Source organism: Akebia trifoliata, chromosome 11, assembly GCF_017979445.1.
Source record: "Akebia trifoliata isolate Shusen 1 chromosome 11, ASM1797944v1, whole genome shotgun sequence".
Classification (NCBI taxonomy): Eukaryota; Viridiplantae; Streptophyta; class Magnoliopsida; order Ranunculales; family Lardizabalaceae; genus Akebia; species Akebia trifoliata.
This window is the reverse complement of record NC_141385.1, coordinates 24,397,193-24,422,840: the sequence shown is the minus strand read 5'-3', so window position 1 is coordinate 24,422,840 and position 25,648 is coordinate 24,397,193. Positions and strand designations below refer to the sequence as shown.

Here is a 25,648-nt window from a genome sequence, read left to right as displayed (position 1 = left end):
TCATGGTTATGACTAGGGGTGGCAATTTTAACACAATCACGAGGTCAAGCCTAATCGGGTTTGAGGCATAATAGTGTCAACCCATCTAACACGATTATTAAATGGGTTGAGTTCAAATTAGGGGCATCAAACCGCTTAACCTGTTATGACACGTTTAGTTATTCTATCATTAACATGTAATTTTAAAAGTATCAACAACTATTTAAGAATTTTTTAAATTATTCATTTTTTTTTTTTTTGTTAGAATTTTTTCATAATGCAATTTTTTTTTCAAATTCTAGAAAAATATAGAAGGTGATTTAAGATATTTTTCAAATAATTAATGGTTAAATCTTTAGTTTGAAAAAGAAAAAAAATACTTTCTTTACTAAGTTGTTTATTTATTTATATTTATATTTTTTTAATATATATTTTTTTTCATTGAAATCTGAAGGCATGTAGTGGTCAATTCCTAACATGGTGATCTATGTGGGCAAAACAATCCTTAGTAAGATTTAAGATCTTACTAAGTAAGACTAGTATGTCTCATGTGATGATGAAATATACTTCACTTAGCCAACAATAATAATGAAAAGCACATTCCTTACAAAGTAAGGAAAGTTTTCTGACCACATCACCTTATGGCATCCACATCCAAAAACTTGATTTGCCACATGGTTGTAAAGGAAAAAATTCTATGAACTTTAAAGAAAAAAAAAATTTAAAAGAAAGTTATTTTTCATCATTGAATTTAGTTCATGTTTGTGTTATTTTATTTTTAGTAATGGTTTTTTTTTTTTTTTTTCTTCTGGTGGAAATGAAACTTATTTTTTTTAATAAATATTAGAATTTTATTAAACAGGTTATATATGGGTCAGGTCAGATATACTAATTTATAAATGGAATGAGTTGGGTTTAGGTTTAAGTTTTTGACATGATTATTAAATGTGTCGGATTCAAGTTTGGTGAATTTTCATAATACCCGTACCTCAACACAACATGACCCAACAATTGCCACCCCTAGGGGGTAAGTAAAAATATTTCATTGATTGAAACGAAAGCAAGGTTGGCCGAGTTGACCAACCAAGCCAGATACAAAAACAAATACACTAATCTCTTGTAATACATCACACCCCTTCCCAATTAGCTACATAGTCTTCAAACCTCACACCCCTAAGCTCTTTGAGACTCTAGACCACAAAAACAAGGGTCCCCTAGTTATGACCTAAGGATTGGAATTGGCAAAAACAAAACAAAAAAATTGGTTTCTTGCATAGCATGCTCGTTACTTTCAAAGATCCCATGATTCCTTTCCGGTCAAATTCCCCAACACAACACACAGCTGAAGGAACTAGACTGCAAAGAATCCTCTCTTTACAAAGGGAACACTCGAACAATCCCAAGATTGAAGAAACGACACGATCCAGGCAGAAAAGCAATGAGAAGAATGGAATAACGACAACAAATAAGCCCAAATCTCTCTGGAAAACCTATAGGAGGTTGATATCAAATAATGATTTAAAATGGGTCTGTATGATCAGTGCCTACTCGAGTCCGATTTGATCAAGCCAACAATCTGACTTGATTGAGTCAAAACCTCTAGTTTTGTTGCTTCTATCACATTAATTAAATAAAACCAAAATGTCCACATAGTGAGAACAATAAAAGAGAAGAATGAAAACAACTTCAATGTATTACATCCTTCATTCAGTACTTAAGCAAAATATTATAAACCATGCTAGGATTTGCCATACGTAAAGCTTTACATTTTCTTCAGCATGTAAGTAAATTCCAAGATACCCAAAGAAAGAAAATCTATTACAAGTGTATCAGTCAGCTTTACAGTGTTAGCTCTATGAAGAGATGGCAAGCTCAGCCCATGCCAAAGGAGACTCCTTAAGATTGGCGGATATTGAGGTGTCAATCCTAGTTTCCAACATGGGGCATAAAATCTGCATTGACGGTCGCTTCACAGGATCAGATTGTATACAAAGACTCACCACCTCGCATATTACTTTGAGTTCGTTGTATCTGAAATGTCTCAACTCAGGGTCCACCAGATAAGATATTACTTCAGGCAGCTCTAGATACTCTCGTGCCTGCAGCAGAGGGAGCAAAAGAAGAACTTATGCTTTATTTACACACACACACACACGCACGTTACCCATCAAAAAATATGTTTTCAAGGAGTTTAAAGGGGTACTTTTTGACGATTCCATAGGTAGATGGGATAATAAGAAATAAAAAATCCAAGATAATATAATAAGTTAAAGTGGTTTATTACCCAATCAACTAAGTATCCTCTGTCTTTGCAATATGGAGGTCTCCCACTGATTATTTCTAGTAAGAGTACTCCAAAAGCAAATATGTTTCCTTGGACATCCAGATGGAGTGTCTCTAGAGAATCCGGGATACCATGATAAACACCTCCGTTACCAATGGAACCAGAGTTCTTTTCTAACCTGGCAAGAACCATCTTCCAATTTTTGAAATCAACCAGCTGTACAACGTAACAGAGCTAAAAGAGGTCATTTCTGGGAAAAAGAGAACTCAAAATTAATCATAAACTTACGATTATAAGATCGATCCAACAGAAAGAAGAAGAAAAAAAATACACAAAATAACTCAAAATTCTTCCAAGATTCGGAGTAAAATGCAAAACAAGACACATTGAAATTCGGTCAATTATATAAGGGAGTCTTTTTAAGTTGACCTGAATCTTGATAATATGTTCTTTAGACTCAAGTTTTCATAATCTAGCTCTTGAAGACTGTTTTGGGTATTATATTATACCTTGGGAGAAAAATCGTCTGTAAGATAGACGGCACTAGAATTCAGCTCAGATATAGTGAATGGAGGATCAAGTTCGGTGTGCATATATCTTAGACCATGAGAAATGCCAATAATGATTTTCATGCGCCGGGTCCAAGATAATTGACATCCTTCACTGTCTGCAGTTCAAATTTGAGATCTCTTTTTCAGTTATGGAGCAACCAACCACCTTAAAAATAATAATAATAAATTACTTACAGTGGATGTGCTCGTACAATGTCCCATTTGATGTATATTCGAAGACAAGCATCCTTGAAAATGGAGTGCTCTCTCTACAGTAGCCAAGTAATTTTCCTGTGTTTACGTGATTTAGTCTTGCCATATCTGCAACCTGAAGTGTAGAATTCAAGTGCATTAAAAGTCAAGCTTAATTTGGATCACTAAATTTTGGGAGCTAAATATTGATAAGGAAATAACCTCTCTCTGAAAATAAAACTCAAGATCACCCGTCCAGTGCTCTTCCTTGATACACAGGGATACCACAGCAATCTCGGGCCCATTTTTCACAATTCCTTTGTATACTAGACTATTCGGAGAGGATCCAATGATGTTGCTGAAATCTTCACAGGCTACTTCAAGATCCTGTCTGCTCCAGCTCACCACGTCCTTAAGCATCTCGGAATCTATTTAGAAATTACAAGATCCACTTATATCAAAAACTTTTTCTTTGATTGTAACTTTAAATATATATATATAGAGAGAGAAAGAGAGAGAAAGAGAGGCTGCTTATGAAATTTAAACGTTAGAAGACATCGAAGCACAGTTAACAAACAAACCTATGTAGATTATCATATGGTCCTTCCCATTGGAGGCTTTTTTCCAAGGAATTATGACAGGAGATTTCCCTTGACATTTTTGAACAGCAGTGATTATAGCAACGAGTAGGACAACACCAGCAATAGTTCCTGTTACAATTTCTAGAGCTAAAAGCCAAACAGGTTCTGATGCCCTCTTATGCCTAGATGCATCTTCAGCCTTCCGGTGCTCTGAGTTGGCTCTCGGATGGTTTTTTGCAGATGGAACAGAACCTGTTATAAAGGAACTAAACATTACCAACCATATCATGATAGCCGGATTAAAATGGAGCAATGATGAATTCTATTGTGCTTAAACTAGGATCATGATGTAACAAAGATGAATCTAAAATGAACTTCAATAGGCCTACTACTGAAACAATTAGTATGGAAATTACAAGCCATCTATATAACAAAACACAACGGTGGGTCCCACTCTGTTACAGTTTTTTGGGGGATAAACGTCCCACTCAAGCTACAATGGAGTGGGGTCCCCCCCACCCTTTTTCAATAATATCTCCCCCCAACTTTACTATCTTTCCTTTTTTACCCCTTTAACCCCCAAAAAGGATGCACGTGTTGTTAGCACAGGCAAATTCTAGTCTTTATAATAAAACACAATGGTGGATCCCACTCAACTACAGTTTTGAGGGATATAAAAAATGAGACAAATGAGTGGAATCCACACAAACCCAATTTATTGCCTTTCCCCTCTTCTCCCCCATAAAATTTATTGTCCCCCCCCCCCCCCCCCCCCTCCCCCCCCCCTCCCCCTCCCCCTCCCCCTTTCCAATAATACCCTTATAACTTTACTATCTTTCCTCTTTTACCCCTTTAACCCCAAAGAGGATGCCTGTGCCATGGGAACGGGCAAACTCTAGTAGGCTAGTAGCATCATATTATAACATGTTTCCACAAAATATACCAAAATATTTGCATTTCTACAATGGTTGACACGATATTTAACCAATAGTTTTCTTTTGCATATATTTTTGGTGGAAATCACTATTCATTTCGCAAAATATTTTGATGAACACTAACTTTGCTAAAATACTCAAATATCATGTGAAAATATTCTAACATTAATGAGAAAATTTATAAAATTAACAAAAAAAATATGAATTACTCGTAGGAAGGGATTGTTGTTACACTTAATATTCATTTGATAGTAGAAATAAATTATTACTAGTTAGTTGTCTTCATATCATCTTATTTTCATGGATTCTAAGTATATTAGCATGTTTATATAACTAGATAGATACAATCTTCCATGTTCGTATTAGTTATATATATATATATATAATAAGTGAATATAGAACTTAATAATTTATTGACTCCGGCAAGTGTTTTACATATAAAAGGTGTATGCAGATAATATGACACTATTAACTATTTCCATATAGAATATAGTTCTTTTGGTTGTCGGTCTATCAAAAGCATGAGTCAATGTATAGTGAAATCAGAAATGCAAATGATCTTCATTTTCATACTTCAAATAGTTATTATTATCGTTTGATGACATATGAGCATGTTTTCACATTTGTTTCATCATTTCTTGCAGAAATTTCCTAAAGATCTTCATAAAACATTTCCATTAATTGTATTAGTTTCCACATTGATTAAAATATTTCCATTTCCAAGCTGATCAAAATAAACACAGGAGCGAAAACTTAATACCTTGCTGAAAGCTAAATTAATTGAGGTTTTTGGTCCATCCAGTACTAAATAAAAAGCTCCACTGAGCATTTGAAAAACTTCATGTTGAATCAAACTTGAAAAAGAAAGGGTTGAACTACAACATGTGTAAAATTGATTTTGATAGCTTGAGAGAAACTATATTGGATACCCTGTACAACTTCAAGGCTATACTGCTTCGGAAGAATATTTGGGGTAGTCAGTGCTCCCAACAAAAAGGCATGGCTATTCACTTGTATTTATATACACTCTTTTAGGGAACAATTCATTTACGACCTTACACCACTCTGCCAAATACTGCTGTCAAGTACATAAACAAGCCATAACTTTAGAGAGACTCTATTCCCCCACCAACTTTTGCCAACAGCAACCCAAATCATATATAAAGGGACCAACTAGTTGCACACAACCCATTACCGATTGCACTCCATCACTTAAAAATTCCCCTTTGCACTTCATTTGGATGATTACACTCCAAAAATAATAGAAAAATATTGCAGTCCTTTTCTTCTTCTTCTTCTTCTTCCCCAACCATTCTCACATAAATTATTGTTGGTTCAATCATTTTTGTATAGTCTAATCGATGTGCAAACATCATAAATCCCTTGGAATCACCATGTATCTGGATTGAAAAACCAAGGACGGTTTGGACAATTTTAAAGTCATTACGAGGCTTAAGAAAACTCATTGGAATCCAAGTGGACACTTCGGGCTGATCAATGATCGTAGAATTCCAAGAGATAAGATCCAAGCATAAGCTTTTATCAATTTCTAAATAAAGCTTAAATAGAGATTAGAAAACCAATACCTTCAACTGGTGCCAAAGAGAAAATGAGCAAAATCAATCACAAGAAAAACATAGCACAAACATAGAAGAAACCATGGGAAAATGAATAAACCCCTAAACTATAAGATTACTATAATGAAGTGCAATTAGTCGGTTAAAAAACAAGGCTTAGAAAAACTTTTTTTTTTAATTAGAGTGCATCCAACAGCTAGTGGTGTGCAACTGGTCAATCCCTATATAAATCAATATAGAATTTACACACATCTTGGGGTGCTGTTAGTAAAAGTTTGTGTGGCAATAGAAGCTCTCTAAATTTATTAAAAGAGAACCAAAATATACACACCACATCGCTGAGTAGAACGCTGTTTTGAATCCTTGTCTTGGAAGCAATTTCCTTGAAAGCTTGTTCTGCGGTAAAAAAAAAAAAAAAGTAAAGCATGAGTTCACCAGAATGAACAGATGTCATATATTGAAGGCTCAAGAAAGGTACCTTGGAAGATATTTCAGGCACTGAGGGATTCTTCCAACAAAGAAGTTGAATGAAAAATCTGCATTTTTTAAATTTGACAAGCAGAGGCCAGTAGCATTTCCAGGAGAAGTATACCTGAAGCAGCAACATAATATGAAACCACAATCGAAGCTCCAACTAAGAAGAGTTATGCTATTGCTAACCACACTCGGAACTCTAACTTTGACAGGAATTTCTATGAAACATGAATAGGCAACCCATGGGGTTACAGATTGACAGATAGAATGTACGGAGAAGACATCAATGTGCACAAAATGAAAATAACATATTTAGAGAACTTGTGTAGGAAAAATACATGATTTATGTGTCAGTATGGTCATTCTGTTGTTGAAATATCTAATTCAGAGATAATTAAATGCAAAAATTTGTTACTTTTCATTTTCAATTGATTAAAAGTTCAATTCCAGCAACATTGTCATTACATGTCCAAATGAACTAACTGATCTTTCAGTCCGTTGCTTAACGCATTTTACATTATATCTGACACTAAACAAAGAAAATATTTCAAAGGAAAGAAATTAAGCGCAAAATCTTAGCTGATTTGACAGATCCAGTTGGGGGTATAAAAAATAATTAATTAATTATAGCCCTAATTTTGCAATACAGGAGTGTAGAATGATGAAACTCAAACAGAAAAAGGAAAATTGAATAAAAAATGGATAAAGGTATAACATTAAACTTTCTCATCCCAAGAAAATAAATTTAAAGCACTGCAAGGGCAGTAGAATCATCTTTTAGCGAGGAATGATACCAATTAATAGGAGAAAAGAAGAAAGAAGTTCAATGGTTAAAATCAGAGGACTTCATTATCACCATCATCATCATTATCAAAGCCTAATAATCCAAAAAAATTGGGGTTGGCCGAACGATCCTATTCTTCCATTCAATTCTGTCTAAAGGCTTATCTTCTGTTATATGACTTAATATCTGCTCTCACTACCTCAAACCACGATCTTTTGGGTCTTCCTCACACTCTTCTAAAACCTTCAACTTGCATATTCCTTATGTGCACATACAAACCATCTCAATTGATTTCCCCTTGGTTTATCATCTATCAAGGATACTACATTTTCAAGAATACGGCATTTATATAATTATATATATTTACTATTTCTCCTCATCCATCTCAGTATCCTCATCTTTGTTATTCTCAATCTAAGAACATTTCATTTCTTGATTGCCTAACATATGGCTCCATAAAACATATTCTTCTTACTATACATAAGCCACATCCAAATCTAATTCCATGGACAACATCTTGCTCAATTCTCCATCCTTATGGATTGAACCGAGGTTACAAAAATAGTCGCTTTCGAGTCTTTATTGGTTATCAACTTTTATTGGTACTTCCTCTCAGTGTGAATCATTAATAAAGTTGCTCCATATATTTTGCCTAGGACCTAATTATTCTATTTTTCCATGGACTCCAAAGCAGCTTTGTAAAGTTCTAAATTTGCGTTGACTCCCTCTTTGAGGTGAAAAGAAAGGATATTAGAGTTATCCATATTTTTTTGGACATTTCACTTGTAAATGCATTGTAATATTGATGTACCCTAAATTTATGAAAGGAACATGAACTTTCTAAGGATACTACTTTGACCAAAGGAATCTTCAAGAGAATCCAAGAGCGCTTGATCTTATTTTTTTTTATTAAACGAAACGAAAGGAAGAAATGATACATTGCCCAATATAAAATGCATATAAATATTGTTATGATTGAGAGTTTCTCTCTTTGCTAAAATAAAATTAAAAAAGCTAGGACAGAATCACAAAATCATCACACCATCCCCATTAAACATAAAGTTCTCAAAATGCGACCTCAAGGAACGGAAACAGTGAATGACCAATAGTATAGAATTGTCTTTATCTTCAAATGGAAATTCACTTGCAAAGAGCTCTACCACACTTGGCAAATGTTTTGCAAATCCAAGGATCAAAAATCTTGAGGATCTTGGCATAGCCCACTTTATCCAAAACTATAGTAAGAATGGACTCCATGTGCAAATGAAAGAATACATGATCAACTGACTCAAAATAATACTTACATAAAACACATCTGTTGATAATAGAATTGATTCTTTAGGATCCTTCCTTTCCTCAAATAGAACGAACAAAGATGGATCAGATCAATTGCTGAAATGCCTAATGAGTAATTATTTGCATCCAAAAGAATGGAAGAATTTCTGGGGAATCCTACAGGATCAATTCATTCTTTTTTCTCTAACATATGCTCAAAACTTCATCTAGGATTCAAAACCACCTGAGAGATCTAATAAATATTAGAAATTGTTGTAGAAAAAACATGATGTTTCTTTCACCCCTTGCAGACAATCGAAAAATAAAGAAAGGCTAGTGGCTTGATCGAGAGAGAAGGAAGCCTGAGTGGTGTATCGACATTAGATACCAAAAGAATGGAAGAAATTCCTAGAATCCTACAGGATCAATTCATTCCTTGTTCTCTAACATATGCTCAAAACTTCATCTAGGGTTGAAAACCAACTGAGAGATCCAATAAATATTAGGAATTGTTGTAGAAAATACGTGATGTTTCTTTCACCCCTTGTAGACAATCAAAAAATGAAGAAAGAGTAGTGGCTTGATCAAGAGAGACAAGGAAATTTGAGTGGTGTATCGACACTAGATACCCCCCCCCCCCTCTTCTCTCAAATCATGTTTCCCCTCTGTTAATAACCACCGTTTCTTATCCCAAACAAAGATATAACAACCATGAGTATTGATCACGACAATCACAAGTATAGAAAACCATGTTGAATCTTGCTCTAGACCCACTCTTATTTGCTCCATTCCTTTTTCATGGTCCCTATGACCCTTATTGATGAGAGGATCTTAGTCAAAATGCTACCTAGAGAGGTTGTCCATGTAAAGTAATAACAATAAAAACACGTCTGACGAAATAGGAACTACATATCAATAAATTTTTGTGGGTAATACCACGGATCTAGGATAAAAACCCCACCGTACCATGTATTAATCTATACAAAAAGTAAAAAATAGAATGAAGTGAGAGTAAACATGTCATTGGTACTGACTTTTCACGTTACCTTGTCAAAATCTGAAAGAGAAACATTAGTACTAACCAACTTCCCAAGAAAAGAAGCCAACTCATTAATTTGGCAATCATTCAAATTTCTATTGAACCAGAATTCCAATCCACAATAGAAGCTCTAACTAAGAAGAGTTATGCTATTGCTAACCACACTCGGAACTCTAACTTTGACAGGAATTTCTATGAAACATGAATAGGCAACCCATGGGGTTACAGATTGACAGATAGAATGTACGGAGAAGACATCAATGTGCACAAAATGAAAATAACATATTTAGTGAACTTGTGTAGGAAAAATACATGATTTATGTGTCAGTATGGTCATTCTGTTCTTGAAATATCTAATTCAGAGATAATTAAATGGAAAAATTTGTTACTTTTCATTTTCAATTGATTAAAATTTCAATCCAACAATATTGACATTCCATGTCCAAATGAATTAACTGATCTTTCAATCCGTTGCTTAACGCATTTTGCATTATATCTGACACTAAACAAAGAAAATATTTCAAAGGAAAAAAACTAAGCGTAAAATTTTAGCTGATTTAACAGATCCAGTTGGGGGTACAAAAAATTAATTAATTAATTATAGCCCTAATTTTGCAATACAGTAGTGTAGAATGATGAAACTCAAACAGAAAAAGGAAAATCAAATAAAAAATGGATAAAGGAATGACATTAAACTTTCTCATCCCAAGAAAATAAATTTAAAACAGTGCAAAGGAAGTAGAATCATCTTTTAGCAAGGAATGACACCAATTAATAGGAGAAAAAAAGAAAAAAGTTCAATAGTTAAAATCAGAGGACTTCATTATTATCATCATCGTCATCATCATCATCAAAGCCTAATAATCAAAAAAATTGGGGTTGGCTGAACGATCCTATCCTTCCATTCTATTATGTCTAAAGACTTATCTTTTGCTATATGACTTAATATCTGCTCTCACTACCTCAAACCATGATCTTTTGGGTCTTCCTCACTCTTCTAGAGCCTTCAACTTAAATGTTCCTTCTGTGCATATACAAACCATCTCAATTGATTTCCCTTTGGTTTATCATCTATTGAGGATACTAAATTTTCAAGAATACGGACATTTATAATTATATGTATATTTATATATACTATTTCTCCTCATCCATCTCAGCATCCTCATCTTCGCTATTCTCAATCTAAGAACGTTTCATTTCTTGAGTGCCTAACATCTAGCTCAATAAAACATATTCTTCTTACTATGTTGTAGAATTTTCCTATTAATTTGATTGGGATACATAAGCCACATCCAAATCTAATTCCATGGACAACATCTTGTCCAATTCTCCATCCTTATGGATTGAACCAAGGTTACAAAAATAGTCGCTTTCAAGTCTTTATTGGTTATCAACTTTTATTGGTACTTCCTCTCAGTGTGAATCATTAATAAATATATTTTGTCTAGGACCTACTTATTCTAAATTCCATGGACTCCAAAGCAGCCCTCTAAAGTTCTAAATTTGCGTTGACTCCCTCTCTGAGGTGAAAAGAAAGGATATAAGAGTTATCCATATGTTTTTTGACATTTCACTTGTAAATGCATTCTATAATCGGTGCATTGTGATATTGATGTACCCTAAATTTATGAAAGAAACATGAAATTTCTAAGGAAACAACTTTGACTGAAGGAATCTTCAAGAGAATCCAAGAGCGCTTGATCTTAATTTTTTTTATTAAACGAAAGGAAGAAAAAGAGTCATAACCCAATATGAAATGCATATAAATATTGTTATGATTGAGAGTTTCTCTCTTTGCTAAAAACAAATTAAAAAAGCTAGGTCAGAATCACAAAATCATCACACCATCCCCCATTAAACATAGAGTTCTCAAAATGCAACCTCAAGGAACAGAGCTAGTGAACGACCAGTAGTATAGAATTGTCTTTATCTTCAAATGATAACCTCCATAGGTAATTCACCTTGCAAAGAGCTCTACCACACTTGGCAAATGTTTTGCAAATCCAAGGATCAAAAACCTTGAGGATCTTGGCATAGCCCACTTTATCCTAAACTATAGGAAGTATGGGTTCCATATTTCCCTTGTGCAAATGAAAGAATAGATCATCAACTGACTCAAAATAATACTTACATAAAACACATCTGTTGATAATAGAATCGATTATTTGGGATCCTTCCTTTCCTCAAATGGAACAAACAAAGATGGAATCGGATCAATTGCTGAAATGCCTGATGAATAATTATCTACATCCAAAAGAGTGGAAGAATTTCCTGGGAATCCTACATGATTAATTTATTCTTTTTTCTCTAACGTATGCTCAAAACTTCATCTGGGGTTGAAAACCAACCAAGAGATCCAATAAATATTAGAAATTGTTGTAGAAAAAACATGATGTTTCTTTCACCCCTTGTAGACAATCGAAAATGAAGAAAGGATAGTGGCTTGATCGAGAGAGAGAAGGAAATCTGAGTGGTGCAACGACACTACATACCCCCCCCCCTCCTCAAATCATGCTTCCCCTCGGTTAACAACCACCATTTCTTATACCAAACAAAGATATAACAACCATGGGTATTGATCATGACAATCACAAGTATTGAAAACCATTTTGAATCCTACTCTAGACCCACTCTTATTTGCTCCATTCCTTTTTCCTGGTCCCTATGACCCTTATTGATGAGGGGATCTTAATCAAAATGTTACCTAGAGAGGTTGTCCATGCAAAGTAATAATAATAAAAACACGTCTGACTAAATAGGAACTACATATCAATAAAGTTTTGTGGGTAATACCACAGACCTAGGATCAAAACCCCACCATCCCATGTATGAATCTATACAAAAAGTAAAAGATAGAATGAAGTGAGAGAAAACATGTCATTGGTACTCAATTTTCACGTTACCTTGTCAAAATCTGAAAGAGAAAATTAGGACTAACCAACTTCCCAAGAAAAGAGGCCAATTCATTAATTTGGCAATCATTCAAATTTCTATTGAACCTGAATTCCAATCCATATACTCAAATTAAATCCCCATTCCTGTCACGCCCCGAAATCCCAACACGAATCCCTATGATTCATCAGTCAGAATCTCGAGGTGTGAGGTAATCAATCACACAATCTGACAGAACATTCATAAATAATAATACTTATGAAAAGAAAATATACGCAGCGGAATAAACATTTAACTAACATCTATACGAGAGTCTAGAGTAAACAGAAGAAATCGACAAACACTGATATAAGTCAAGATCTTTAATCTCATAATTCATCAGGTTACAAAAATTTCTAAACTACCATGTTTCTTATCTACAACCAAAAACCGCTAAGATCCTCTACTAGTCCTCAAAGACATGGCGGCGGCAAAACATCAATCTGATCCTCCTCGAGGACCTCCTCGAGGACCTCCTCAAAAGACTCATCAAAGAACGGTTCTTCAAAAGTTGAATAATCTGAAAGGGGAAGGATAGGGTGAGTAACAGGGGAATGTTACTCAGCAGGATGAACACCGTTCTAACAACGAGTCATACTTGCACGAGTAATCAGTTGAACAGTTAAATAATGTAAGTTTTTCATAATGTAACATACGATAAATGTCTAAGCATACTCAGTAAACAGTTATAATAACTTTCAATCTATCATTTTCAATCATTTAAAGTAACATATGCATCTTTTAAATGAAAACATCTATCAATCATTACAAAATAAGAAAAAGATACATAATAAGAACACGGCGGTGTAATCGATAAGAGAGCAGAGGAACACGCCGATATAACCGCCTCGGCTATGGCAATACGATATTCCAAACTTAACCTCCGATGTGGAATCCCATCGTTATAATATGATTTTGTGGCCGGTCTAGCATACCACGGTTGGATGACCATTTATCCGGCTCAGACTGGCCGTTGACCAAGAACCCAATACTGAGTTCAACTAACGGTGAGGTCGACCGTTTAACGACTACAGACTAAAAGTGATCACTAACTAGCCCAGGAGACCCCTCGCGTCGAAGCCTATCAAGAGGCAATGCATGTGAACCCCGCTTAGCTCTACACTATACAGAGACCGCCTTTACACACAACGTTCCCCAGGAAATAAGTAGGAGAAATTCCCGGATTTTATAAGCTGTAATATGCTCTAAGGTATCCCATACTACCGAAGAGCATATGACATCTAGTGTTATCCTAGATTGACTCGCCGCTTCCGGATACACAGCAACACGTCACTCTTTATGGGTTTTCTACAAACCTTTACTGGTAAACAAAATAATTTATTTTGTATATAATATATCATTTATTTTAATCGAAAATACAAACAAAATCTGGTAGTACCCTCCAGTGACAGTTATCTGTCATATCCATCCATCAACCATCTCATCCCTCTATCCATCTATCACGTTTTACGTGGCATGGCCACTACGTAAAACTGGAGGCACTATCCCATCAATCAGTCGAGAACATACGTTCTCTTTATCCATCCATCGATTAAATCAATCAATCTATCATCTAATTTCCTACATATCTATTAAAATAATTTTACTTTTAAAGCAATTCGAAATCCATAAAGCATCAACCAATTCCATTCGATGGTTTTGGTTGAGTCGAGAGACTCGAAAACAAAGATAAAACCATAAGACATAAAAGCTGAAAATCTATGAAAATTTAACTAAGTGTTGAAAAATAATTTTTCAAAGTCGAAATTGAAAACGAACTATTTATTTATTTATTAAAGAACTTAAAGTAATACTTAATTGTTTTTAATGAAATAAATGTAGGAAATGGGTATACATACTATATGGAAGCAACACAAAACAAATTTGAACCAAACTCAACATTCGGATACTTTTCCGAATTGCTGATTTTTCGTCGAAACTCGACCAAACTCGATCCAAATATCATATTAACTATGAAATGCTTATATTACATCAAATGAACTAAAACCAATCATAAATAAGCATGTAAACATGATTCAAATCGTTCAAATATGTATAAACTTAATGAAATAATAGATTTATCAACAATCATATGGATTTTCTATGAAATTATCGCATAACTAGAAGGTAGAAGGGAAGGCAACCTACATCAAGCTATTTTCAACGGTTGAACGGACTTTAAAATCGCCTCCGGCCAATCTCCAAAATTTTCTTCCGGCGAAAATCGGATTTTTTTGGGTCCACGCGTAACCCTCGGCGAGAGGAACAACTTTCCTTCTTGCGCCTAAGCTCGGATCGTTCTCGTTTGGCGTAGATCTGAGTTTCAAATATTGAAGGAAAATGGTTGAGATTTGTTTAGAGAGGAGAATAAGAAAAATCTGATTTTTCTAATAGAATTTAGATATTTATACCACTTATGTTGGGACATACTTGTCATTTTGGGAATTGTTTTTCCCAAATGCCGAATTGGACAAACTTATACTCTATTTCGGGTGATTTTTCGACACGAATCTAATGATATGATCGGTTTCCTCAAATTACGTCTCTAAGGTGTCATTTACCTATTGTAAAATATCTAACGCGAAACTCAAGGATTTGATAACTTTTAAATCAATGCACGGATCTAAAATTCTTTCCTCGAGATACATTTTAGGATTTTCAGGTCATTACAATTCCAATTGAGAAAATATCTTTTGAAACTCCACCATAAGATTTGAAACTCAAGAATATAGATCTTCCTAGTATCTCACTGAATCATCCATTCCTATCTCCAATTTGATATCCTCCTTAAAAATATTATATTTTTTTATAACACCTTTCCAAATCCTCATATTTATAAGAGAAGAAAGGATGCATCACAAACAACAAAAGTCACTAAAGGAATATTTAACCATGATAATCCCCCTCTATAAACAATCTCACTCCATTCTGAATCTTAAAACCATTTCTTGAAGAGTGTCAAGTTCATGACTCATCATCAAAGTCTCATCCCAAAAATTTGGGGTCAACTGAATGAATATGCTTTAGCCATTCAATTGCTTTTAAATTGAAAATCAAGGCCACCATTCAATCTAGCTAAGCACACAACTCACTCAACAACGTGAAACTTCTAACACTCTTTTCTATCGCCCACAAGAAAGTCCCCTAACTAACAATTTTACTCAAGCGGTCAAGATAAAATGGAAAATAATGATAGGAACTAAACTGTCAAACTCAATAGTGTACTCACTATGAAGGTAACCCTCCGATTTGCAGACAAGTAAAACTTATTCCAAATGCCAAAACATTCCAAGATAGTATGAAATTTAAAACCACGGAAGCTACTATATTTACTCCCTTCTTCACAAATTACCTACCCTTCCCTTCTGCCTATCTCTTACAACATTAACAACTTCTGACCAACAACGAAACAACCTCCTGCTGTCCCATTTGGCCAATTTTTGAGTTAAAAGGAACATAAACTTTTCTTATATCCCCATCATTTTTTCAGCGAGATGATCAAACTAACACCAATGGCCATGATCGATAGGCCCCCCTTAATCTAATTCCCAGAGCAATACCATAACAACTCACTTTTTGAAACTCTTTTTACTTGAATGTTGAATTATTATTCAATGATCTAAAAGGCTATGCAATCTATGCAAACATTCTTCTATAGGCCTCATCTATATGGTATCACATTTAGTCTTAGCAGCTGCAACCTCTTGTACCTTCTCAATAGCTTTACCAATACTTATACCAACCACCACCAAATGCTCTTCACCTTCCTATTTAAATTGTCCCTCTCAGTGCTATGTTGCTATCAACCAACCCACATGTGATCCTCCATTGATCCCGCACCTATCTTCTATGTTCACATCATCCCCTTCATCATTTTTTTACCATAACTATGAAGATTATGCCACTATCATGAACCAAATAACTTGAGGCCAGTCCAACAACCCTACCCCTTTGATTCCTAGACAAGTAACACAACTTTAAGCATAACACCTTTCCATATTTAGAATTGTCTATAAACATGAATTCAACATCAACCACCATCTATGTATACTACCACTACCTTTTGAGTAAAAAATTGCCTTGACTGGGAAATACTTTTAACCTCATCGTTTAACTCCACAAAGAATATGGCTCTTGACACCTCAAATAGTCAAAACTCAGAACACTTTGTAGGCCAAGTTCCCTTACAATCAATTCATTAATCAAAGGCCACACAACCTAACAAAGATGTTACTATCACACACAAAGATCTATCTCCCAAAGAAATTACCTTTGTTATCTCTAGTAGCTAATCTACCATCTTGCAGCTTCTGAAAGTTGAAAGATAGCAAATGCCCTCACATGACAAGGAGACACTAAGCTTGACATATTCAAGTTTGAGAAAATCACCGGAACTCAGAATCTCAATTGATTCATCTTTGCAACTTCAAATATTTCATCTTAGACACTTACGATTTATAAAACATTCCAACTAGCTTGTTTCATCAACATTTTCCTTCTTTTTTTCACTCACTAAAACATTCCTTTTTTTCACAGGATGACTTCACTCCAACACCTCTTTCTCATGATGACATTTTATCTTTGATTCAACAAATACGAGTTTTTTTTATTTTGAAAACTCCTCATGGAGTGATCTTTTTCACTTAGGAACTTTCTATAAGCAAGCAAATGTGAGAAAAATGAGAGAAATTAATTATTACCTAGTTCAATATTAAATAGTATAATTGGCTAATATATAATGGGTAAACTTCACTTCACCAGATATTAAATCAACAAATTCGCAAAAAAAATTCAGCTAATTTTAGTGCTATATGTTATTAACTTTCTAAAATATGTGAAATATTGTGGATCCATATATTCCGTCTTATTAAAGCCTTTGATAATTAAACTCCCTAACTTATTCAAGCTTGAAGAATCAGATTTCCATAACCAAATTTTCTGAAAGAAAAACAATCAATGATCATCATATAGCATTACTAATGCACAAGCACCAAATGGAATTCTTCTTATGAGACTAGAATGCAAAATGAATATACTTACATCCCATGCATGTATGATGTCAAACTTGAGTTATTATCGCCTGGAATAGTTCCTTGAAGCTTATTCCTGTCCAGCCAAAGTTCAACAAGGTTTCTCAAATTACCAAGCTTGGGAGGCACGCTCCCAGTCAATCCATTAGATTGAAGGTGTCTGCAACAAAATTCAAGTTGTACGAGTCAGAGAAAGCGAAAACAAACCATAGAAAATAATTTCAGATGATCCATAACCAAAATCCACTTACATTTTCATAACGTTGGTCAAGTTTCCAATCTCCAGAGGAATCGGCCCTGATAGTTGATTCATCCCCAAATCCAAGACCTTGAGACTTTTCAATATGCCAAATTCTTTAGGTATTGCCCCAAGAAGATTGTTATTATGCAGAATTCTGCAAAACAACACTCTATTGAAGTAGGTTCCAACCCTCGTTTACATTTGAAAAAAAACAAAAAAAAAACAATACTGAAACGTGGCATAAACCCTATTTCTTTGTAAAATGTTGAAAAAAAATGCATACAGTTCTTGCAAGGAGGACAATAAGCCTAATTCTGGTGCAAGGAATCCTCTCAATGATGCATTAGAAAGATTCCTGCAAAATCCAAGTCCAAGAAAAAGAGCTATACTATCATTGATAGATCATAGTACCAGTTCTAACAAGTATTTACTTATTCATTTCTGTACAGATATAAACACATAAAAGGCATATACAAAATTAGTTTACAAGAAGATAAATACACCAAAAAAAAAAAGTTTACAAGAATAGATGCATAAAAATTCGAGCCCCCACCTTTCCCCATGGGTAATTATACCAGATACACCACTTTGTGGTGGATGGGTGTGTGCGGATTTGGAGGGACTAGTCCTATTTTCAAAGGATGTGGGGACACTCGATTGCGTCCCCAAAAAAAATAAGAGAGAGAGAGAGATGCATAAAATAGTATCATCAAGAGGGCAAAAATTGGAGGGAGATGAGGGAGTAGAGGCAGCAGGGTCAAACGGGGCATATCAGTAGTTCAAAATGCAGGGGTATCTCAAATTTAAGCATAAATTCAAGGGTATCTAAAATGCCCAAAAAAGTTGAGCGGGGGTAATTGCCCCCAATGTCTCCTTACTAGCTCCACCCTTGGCTACAAGTGACCTTGCCAAAATTGCAACGAAAAAAACAACAAAAAACAAAAATTAGTTGAGATTTTAAACTTAGCCTGATTCATTATCCTGTATAGAGTTGTCTAAAATCAACTTTGTTTCATAGGCAACTTATATTTGAAGCCCACACTGGATGAGATTTTAAGCCTACAAATACATATTATAACTCTGATTTTACATCATCCACAAAGTGGCATCTGTCTGCAAAATTGGTTTCTGAATAGACAAAAAAGATTCCTTACAGAGTTAAAACGTGATCTCGAGCAAGTGAACATGAAATTCCTGTCCAATTGCAAGGATCTGCCTCCAGAGCATTCCAATTCGACAAAACCCGAAAAGGGTCCTCATATATAGCTTCCTTAAAGGCCGTAAGAGCCCGAACTGTGTAATAAGCCCCCAAAACCCAGTTAGAGAAATAACTCAAAATAACACTTTTGGTCAACAATGTCCACACAAATCAATTGAAATTATGAATCAAATGGAGTTTAAAACAAACATACCTTCGTTAGATGAAAAGGAATCACAAGACACAAACAGAATAACTGAAATGACCCAAATAAGCTGAAATATACCAAAAGTTCTCATGTTCTCTGCAACTCTCTCTATAATTTGTCACTCAATTCGGGTCTTGGAGAAACCCATCACCCCAAAATCTCGAAACAAGTTGGAAGAAAAACTAAAATGGAGATGGGTTCATTTGGAAAACAAAATGAAACTTAAGTCCAAACCAAACCCTTGCTTCCAGTAACTCCTGATTGAAGGAAATAATTCAAATGAGTGAAGAAGATGAGACACAGAGAGATGGTTAAACTTGAGTGAGTTCAAAGATTGGTTGTTGGAATGATTACAAGAATCAGAAATTTTGCAACAGAAAAATATCAATATAGAAATTTTTTAGAACTCTGCCGAAGTGCCGATCCCAATTTGACTCTGCCGAGTTATAAAATTTTGGAGCTATCCTTATCTGTACATGACGCGTGGCACTTTTAATATTTGACATTTTTCAATTTCTTGACATGCCCTAGTTCATCTCGCTCATTTCTTATATGGATTCATAGAAAATGTCCTCATCATCATTGCATCAGCGGAGTCATCATTATCTTCATAATCATTGTCATCATCATCATCATCATCATCAACATCAACATCAACATCATAAAGATTGATTGTTTGAAAAATAAATCAAGATTTTAAGTAATATTTTATTAATCCATAAGCAAAGATTGAAGTCAAGGTGTATTTCACCAATTTGAAAATATAGAAATATCTCAAATATTCACTAAAGTGTAGAGTTACCGCATTTCATGAAAAGAGGAAGATTTTGCTTAATCGTTAAAGCGAGATAGCAACCTATCCTGATTCAAATATATATATATATATATATCATCATCATAGATATCATCCTCTCCAAAAATTAGTTTATTTTGAAATTTCTAACCCTAGTTTACAAATTAAAAAATCGTGGACCATCCAATTTTTGTAAATCACTTTTGATGGAGTTAGAAGTTTTGGAATATGCTGATTTTTGGTGAGAGTGATCTCCTCATCATAAAGATGATCCTCACAAAAGATCAGCTTATTCCAAAACTTCGTACCCATGTTTTGAAAAATGTTTGGCACAATGTTTGGCAAACTTTAGGGTTGCTGAACCGCTCCCACATATATATAGGGAAATGTTCAACACCCTAAGCTTTACCCTACACTTTAATAAACGTGTTTTGTCCTACATGGGTTAGAAGTTTTAGAATGGGCTGATTTTTGGTGAGGATGATCTCTATGATTAGAAGATCATCTTCACCAAAAATCAGCCCATTCCAAAAAAATTTAGCCCCATGTTTACAAGTTGAAAAATCGTGGACCGTCCATTTTTTGTAAACCATTTTTGATGGGGTTAGAAATTTTGGAATGGGCTGATTTTTTGTGCCCCATGTTTACAAGTTGAAAAATTGTGGACCGTCCATTTTTTGTAAACCATATTTTATGGGGTTAGAAGTTTTGGAATGGGCTGATTTTTTGTGAGGATGATCTCTACGGTGAGGAGATCATCATCACCAAAAATCAGCCCATTCCAAAACTTCTAGCCCCATGTTTACAAGTTGAAAAATCGTGGACCGTCCATTTTTTATAAACCATTTTTGATGGGGTTAGAAGTTTTGGAATTAGCTGGTTTTTGGTGATGATGATCTCCTCACCGTAGAGATCATCCTCACCAAAAATCAGCCCATTCCAAAACTTCTAACCCATGTTTTGAAAAATGTTTTGCCAAAATGTTTATCTATATATTATGAACATGATCTTTGTGTCATGCCCATGTATATATATATATTATGAACATGACACAAACCCTAGATTGGCAAAAAATCAATTTAAGATTGACTTAATTTTTGAAAAGTTTGGCTATCTTTAAAAGCCCAACTAGGAATATTAATTTGGATCAGGTTTACCTTTCATGTTCTCATAAAGCAAGTTAAGGCTTATGATTAATAGAAAATGAGATTTTGTTATTGAAAAATATACTCATATATATATATATATATATATATATATTATGAACATGACACAAACCCTAGATTGGCAAAAAATCAATTTAAGATTGACTTAACTTTTGAAAAGTTTGGCTATCTTTAAAAGCCCAACTAGGAAGATTAATTTGGATCAGGTTTACCTTTCATGTTCTTATAAAGCAAGTTAAGGTTTATGATTAATAGAAAATGAGATTTTGTTATTGAAAAATATACTCATTATTTTTTAAATTTAAATATATATTTTAGAGATACTCAAATGTGTTTTCAAACTAATGACAAACCGCCTTGAGCTAGGTCTTCTTTTCTAAAACTTTAATGCTCTCATCTTTAACTTCTATTGAAAATCGCTTGATTTTCTCCTAAAATCAATCATCTTCAACCTATTTTTACCTTTACTTTCAACCTTAAGATTTTATTTTCTTCAACCTTCAAACATCAAGAAAATGATATATTTTTAAAGAAGTAAAATAAAGGATTTTTGGATAGAAAAATCAAATGATTAAATATTGTATATTGAATATGAGGCTAAACAAATTAGAAATAGTTTACGTTAGTGGTTAACAGCTCGAAGATGACAAATTTCTAGGGTAAACTTGTTTTCAATCTTAAGATTCTATCTCCTTCAACCCTTAAATATTAAGAATAATATAAGAGTTTTGGGGAAGGAGATTGATGGCTTTTTAGTAGAAAATCAAGGGTTTTCTACAAGACATTAATACGAAGGATTGAAGACGAGATTGAATAGCTTAAAAATATTTTATCCTAAAACTTTTTTTTTTTTTTTTGTGTTGAAGTTCACCATAAAAGTTTCGAGAATGTGGATTTTATGGAAGAAAAATCATGGCTTTTGGCTACAGATTGAAAATAAAGACATTTATGTCATTTATTTTTGTCACAAAACCTAAGTCAATAGGGGATGTTGCTCGCTTCCTTTCCCATTGCTTGTTTTCAAAGAAAACTTCTTCTTTTGGGGTGTAAATCAATGACTCTTAGATGTTGCTTCTATACGATGTTTTTTGCACACGATTTAGTTCGCCAAAGAGATGGAAAGTCTTCTTATCCTCTTTTTTTTCAGGTACGACCTCTCTCTTCTAATTCCATTGAAACTACACACACGTGAGATATGGTTGAAATCTTAGCACACGATAAATAGAGTGAGAAACATGTTAAGTGCCTAAAAGTGTGTATTTTCTCATTATTTCATAAAACATTTAACTATATTTTCTAACCTAAGAACTACGATTTCTTCATAAAATCATGCATAATAGTTAATTTATCATAAGTTACATTTTATCAACTAAAATATATGTACTTTCACGAAGTTTAAAGATATAATTATATGTTCATTTATTGTAGGTAAAATATATGGGAAGTGAATAATCAAAGAGTGGAAAAACAATCGAAGTCCAAAAGTCAAAGTCAAAGCATGATCCAAAAGATTCAATGATTCCAGATTGATAGGATCAAGTTCTGAATATATCACGTCATACAATTTTTCTCATAACTCTTGACTCACTTATCGAAATAAGGTAAGATTTTAGGGTTAGAAAATTGATTCAGAAAATAACAAATTCGTAGTTCACGTAACAAAGTTGATTTGGACTTTGAGTTAGTCAAAAGCATATAACAAGTCAGAGACTCCAAGTCTGTCACGTTTCACCATTTTGGATGTAAATTTTGACTCGGTTATATAAAAAAAAAAAAAATAGAGCAAAATTAGTAGTGCTAGAACTCTAATTAAGAGGAAAAGATAATTTTATTTCACGTAGAAGATTAAATTCGAACGAAAAAAGACGAAAATGTGTTGCCAAAACAATCTTAGTCTTTATCGATAAAAAAAACATTAAGAGATTGTTCATTTAAGCTTTTGTGCATTGTTTTTCAGCTTTTGCGCCTTTTTTTAAAGCAAAAGCCCAATAAGTAATGTTCGTTTGGATTTTATCTACTTTCACAATTTCTTTTTTAAGCAAACTGTGACAACAAAATGAACGCCTCAGATAGGCGTCATGCTAAACCAACTTGCGCTTTTCAAATCACCAAAAATGACTCCATTGAAATGCCCAAAACACCCCTGGTCAAACTTTATATTTCCATCATATTTGTCTTGTCAAAATATAACAAAACCAAATAGAGATTTCCCTTCACAGAACCCTTTAAGGTTTCATCAAGACATCGCAACCTTTGTAAATCCTTCGCAAGAGTCAATTGAGCAGGAATTCTAGCTTCGATTCAGATCCATCTTTTCCAAAAATATTATTTAGGAGAAATCAAACTCAACCCTTCTCTTTTTTTTTTTTCCTGAAGATCGTGAGATTTTGCCCTAGATTTGTTTGGTGTTTGAGTTGGATCTACCATTTGTTTGGTTATTTTATCATTTTTAAATGAAAAAGAGTTCTTTGTTTGACCTTGATTTACCATTTGATTTCTCTTAAATCATATGAATAGGAAAAATCAGTGCGAGCTTTACATCCAAATTCAGTGACTGTGATCACATTTTCATAGCTGTTTTCTCTCCCCTTTTTATATTATTTTAAAGGGTTTGGGACTAGTTGTGTGATCTCTATATCATGAAATGAAATGTCAATTTTTTTTTGTTGCTTTACGTTTTACAATATTGAATGTTGGAAACTCTTCAAGGTACAACAGCCCCAAAGATAAATATTTTACAAATGTCCATTATGGCAAGTAAAGTAGTTAGATCTGATTAAATATAATTTAATGACCCTACTTATTTATAACTAACAAATATGTTAATTAATATATGTCGTTTATTTGTTTCTCATGGACTTTGAGGCGGGATAGCAGTCTTTCCCGCTTAAAGTTTTTTTTCTTCTTCTGATGGGGCATGGTCCAGGTGATATGACCCATTACATCGTATACCTTTTGATTGGTAGAAAACCAATTTAAGATTGGCTTAATTTTTGAAAAGCTTAGCTCATCTTTAAAAGCCCAACTGAGAAGATTGGTTTGGATCAGGTTTGTGTTCCATGTGTTTATAAATCACATTAAAGGTTTATGATTAACAGAAAATAAGATTTTGCTATTGAAAAATATACTCATTGTTTTTTGAATTTAAATATATATTTCCAATTAATAATGCATCAAATGATACCCATTTGGAAAGGATGAACTCAATTTATATAAACTAGACTCGTCACTTGGAGTAAAGCCATGATTTTCTTGGGAGGGGGAAGGGACTATAATCAATTGAAAATGTCAAAATTATTTTACCACACTTTATTCGATAAAATAAGGTATCATAGACCTCAATGAACGAATGACATACAAAATGATTTTCTTAAAAAAATATATCATTCTCACTTAGTTATTTACATTATAGAATTTCTCTCAATGGTCTTCGTCTCCTCGACTAGTTTTCATGTTCTAAAAGGTTGTTCCATGCCTGATGTCGATTTCAACAACACTCTCTCCTTCAAATTCTTCAGTGTCAATGTATTTTTTGGTTTCTAACCATCGAAAAAAAAAACTAAGTCCAATGTTTTTTCCTAAAGTGAAAAAATTGGCTATTCTCACATTCATTCAACATTCCACGTTTTGGTTAATATTAGAGATACCCAAATGTTGACATGCCCCATTGACCTAGGTCATTTTTTTTTCAAAAACTTTAATGCCCTCATCTTCAATCTCTATCGAAAATCGCTTGATTTTCTCCTAAGATAGTCATATTCAACTTATTTTTACCTTTACTCTATAATCAACTAATAATGTCAAATTTATTTTACCACACTTTATTCGGTAAAATAAGGTATCATTAAAAAGGAAATTAAAGACCTCAATAAAAAAAATGAAATACAAAACGATTTTCTTCAAAAAAAAAATTCATTCTCACTTAGTCATTTACATTAAAGAATTTCTCTCAATGGTCTTTGTCTCCTCGACTAGTTTTCATGTTCTGAAAGCTTGTTCCATGCCTGATGTCAATCTCAACAACACTCACTCCTTCAATGTCAATACTTTTTTGGTTTCTAACCATAAAAAAAACTAAGACCAATATTTTCTCCTAAAGTGAAAATTTTGGCTATTATTACATTCATTCAATTTCTATTTATTTATTTAAATACCATATTCCACATTTTGGTTAAGATTAGAGATACCCAAATGTGTTTTCAAACTAATCACATGCCTCCTTAACCTAAGTCTTCTTTTCTAAAACCTTAATGCTTTCATCTTCAACCTCTATCGAAAATCGCTTGATTTTCTGAAAAATGAGTAATTTTCAACATATTTTTACATTTACTTTCAATCTTAAGATTCTATTTTATTCAACCTATAAACATCAAGAAATTCTTTGTGTAAAGATGTCTCTGAAAAGGATAA

The 25,648-nt window shown here is 33.7% G+C and overlaps 1 protein-coding gene across 2 annotated transcripts; it reads right to left on the bottom strand.

The window, feature by feature from the left end:
- Window positions 1-1,654: 1,654 nt before the first annotated feature.
- On the bottom strand, window positions 1,655-19,759 carry LOC147391158 (Leucine-rich repeat protein kinase family protein). Of its 2 annotated transcripts, XM_086457739.1 has the most exons (13): window positions 19,286-19,759; window positions 19,028-19,166; window positions 18,157-18,228; window positions 17,884-18,027; window positions 17,643-17,792; window positions 6,578-6,691; window positions 6,431-6,495; window positions 3,588-3,839; window positions 3,229-3,434; window positions 3,010-3,142; window positions 2,773-2,930; window positions 2,264-2,479; window positions 1,655-2,078 (listed from the first exon to the last, which is right to left on the bottom strand). In XM_086457739.1, the coding sequence occupies exons 1-13, from the start codon at window positions 19,368-19,370 to the stop codon at window positions 1,833-1,835; spliced, it is 1,980 nt and encodes a 659-aa protein (XP_086313865.1). In that variant the 5' UTR covers window positions 19,371-19,759; the 3' UTR covers window positions 1,655-1,832. The 2 variants fall into 2 exon arrangements, with proteins under 2 accessions (XP_086313865.1, XP_086313867.1); XM_086457741.1 differs by lacking the exon at window positions 19,286-19,759 and having other exon boundaries at window positions 18,157-18,256; window positions 19,028-19,076.
- Window positions 19,760-25,648: the final 5,889 nt, after the last annotated feature.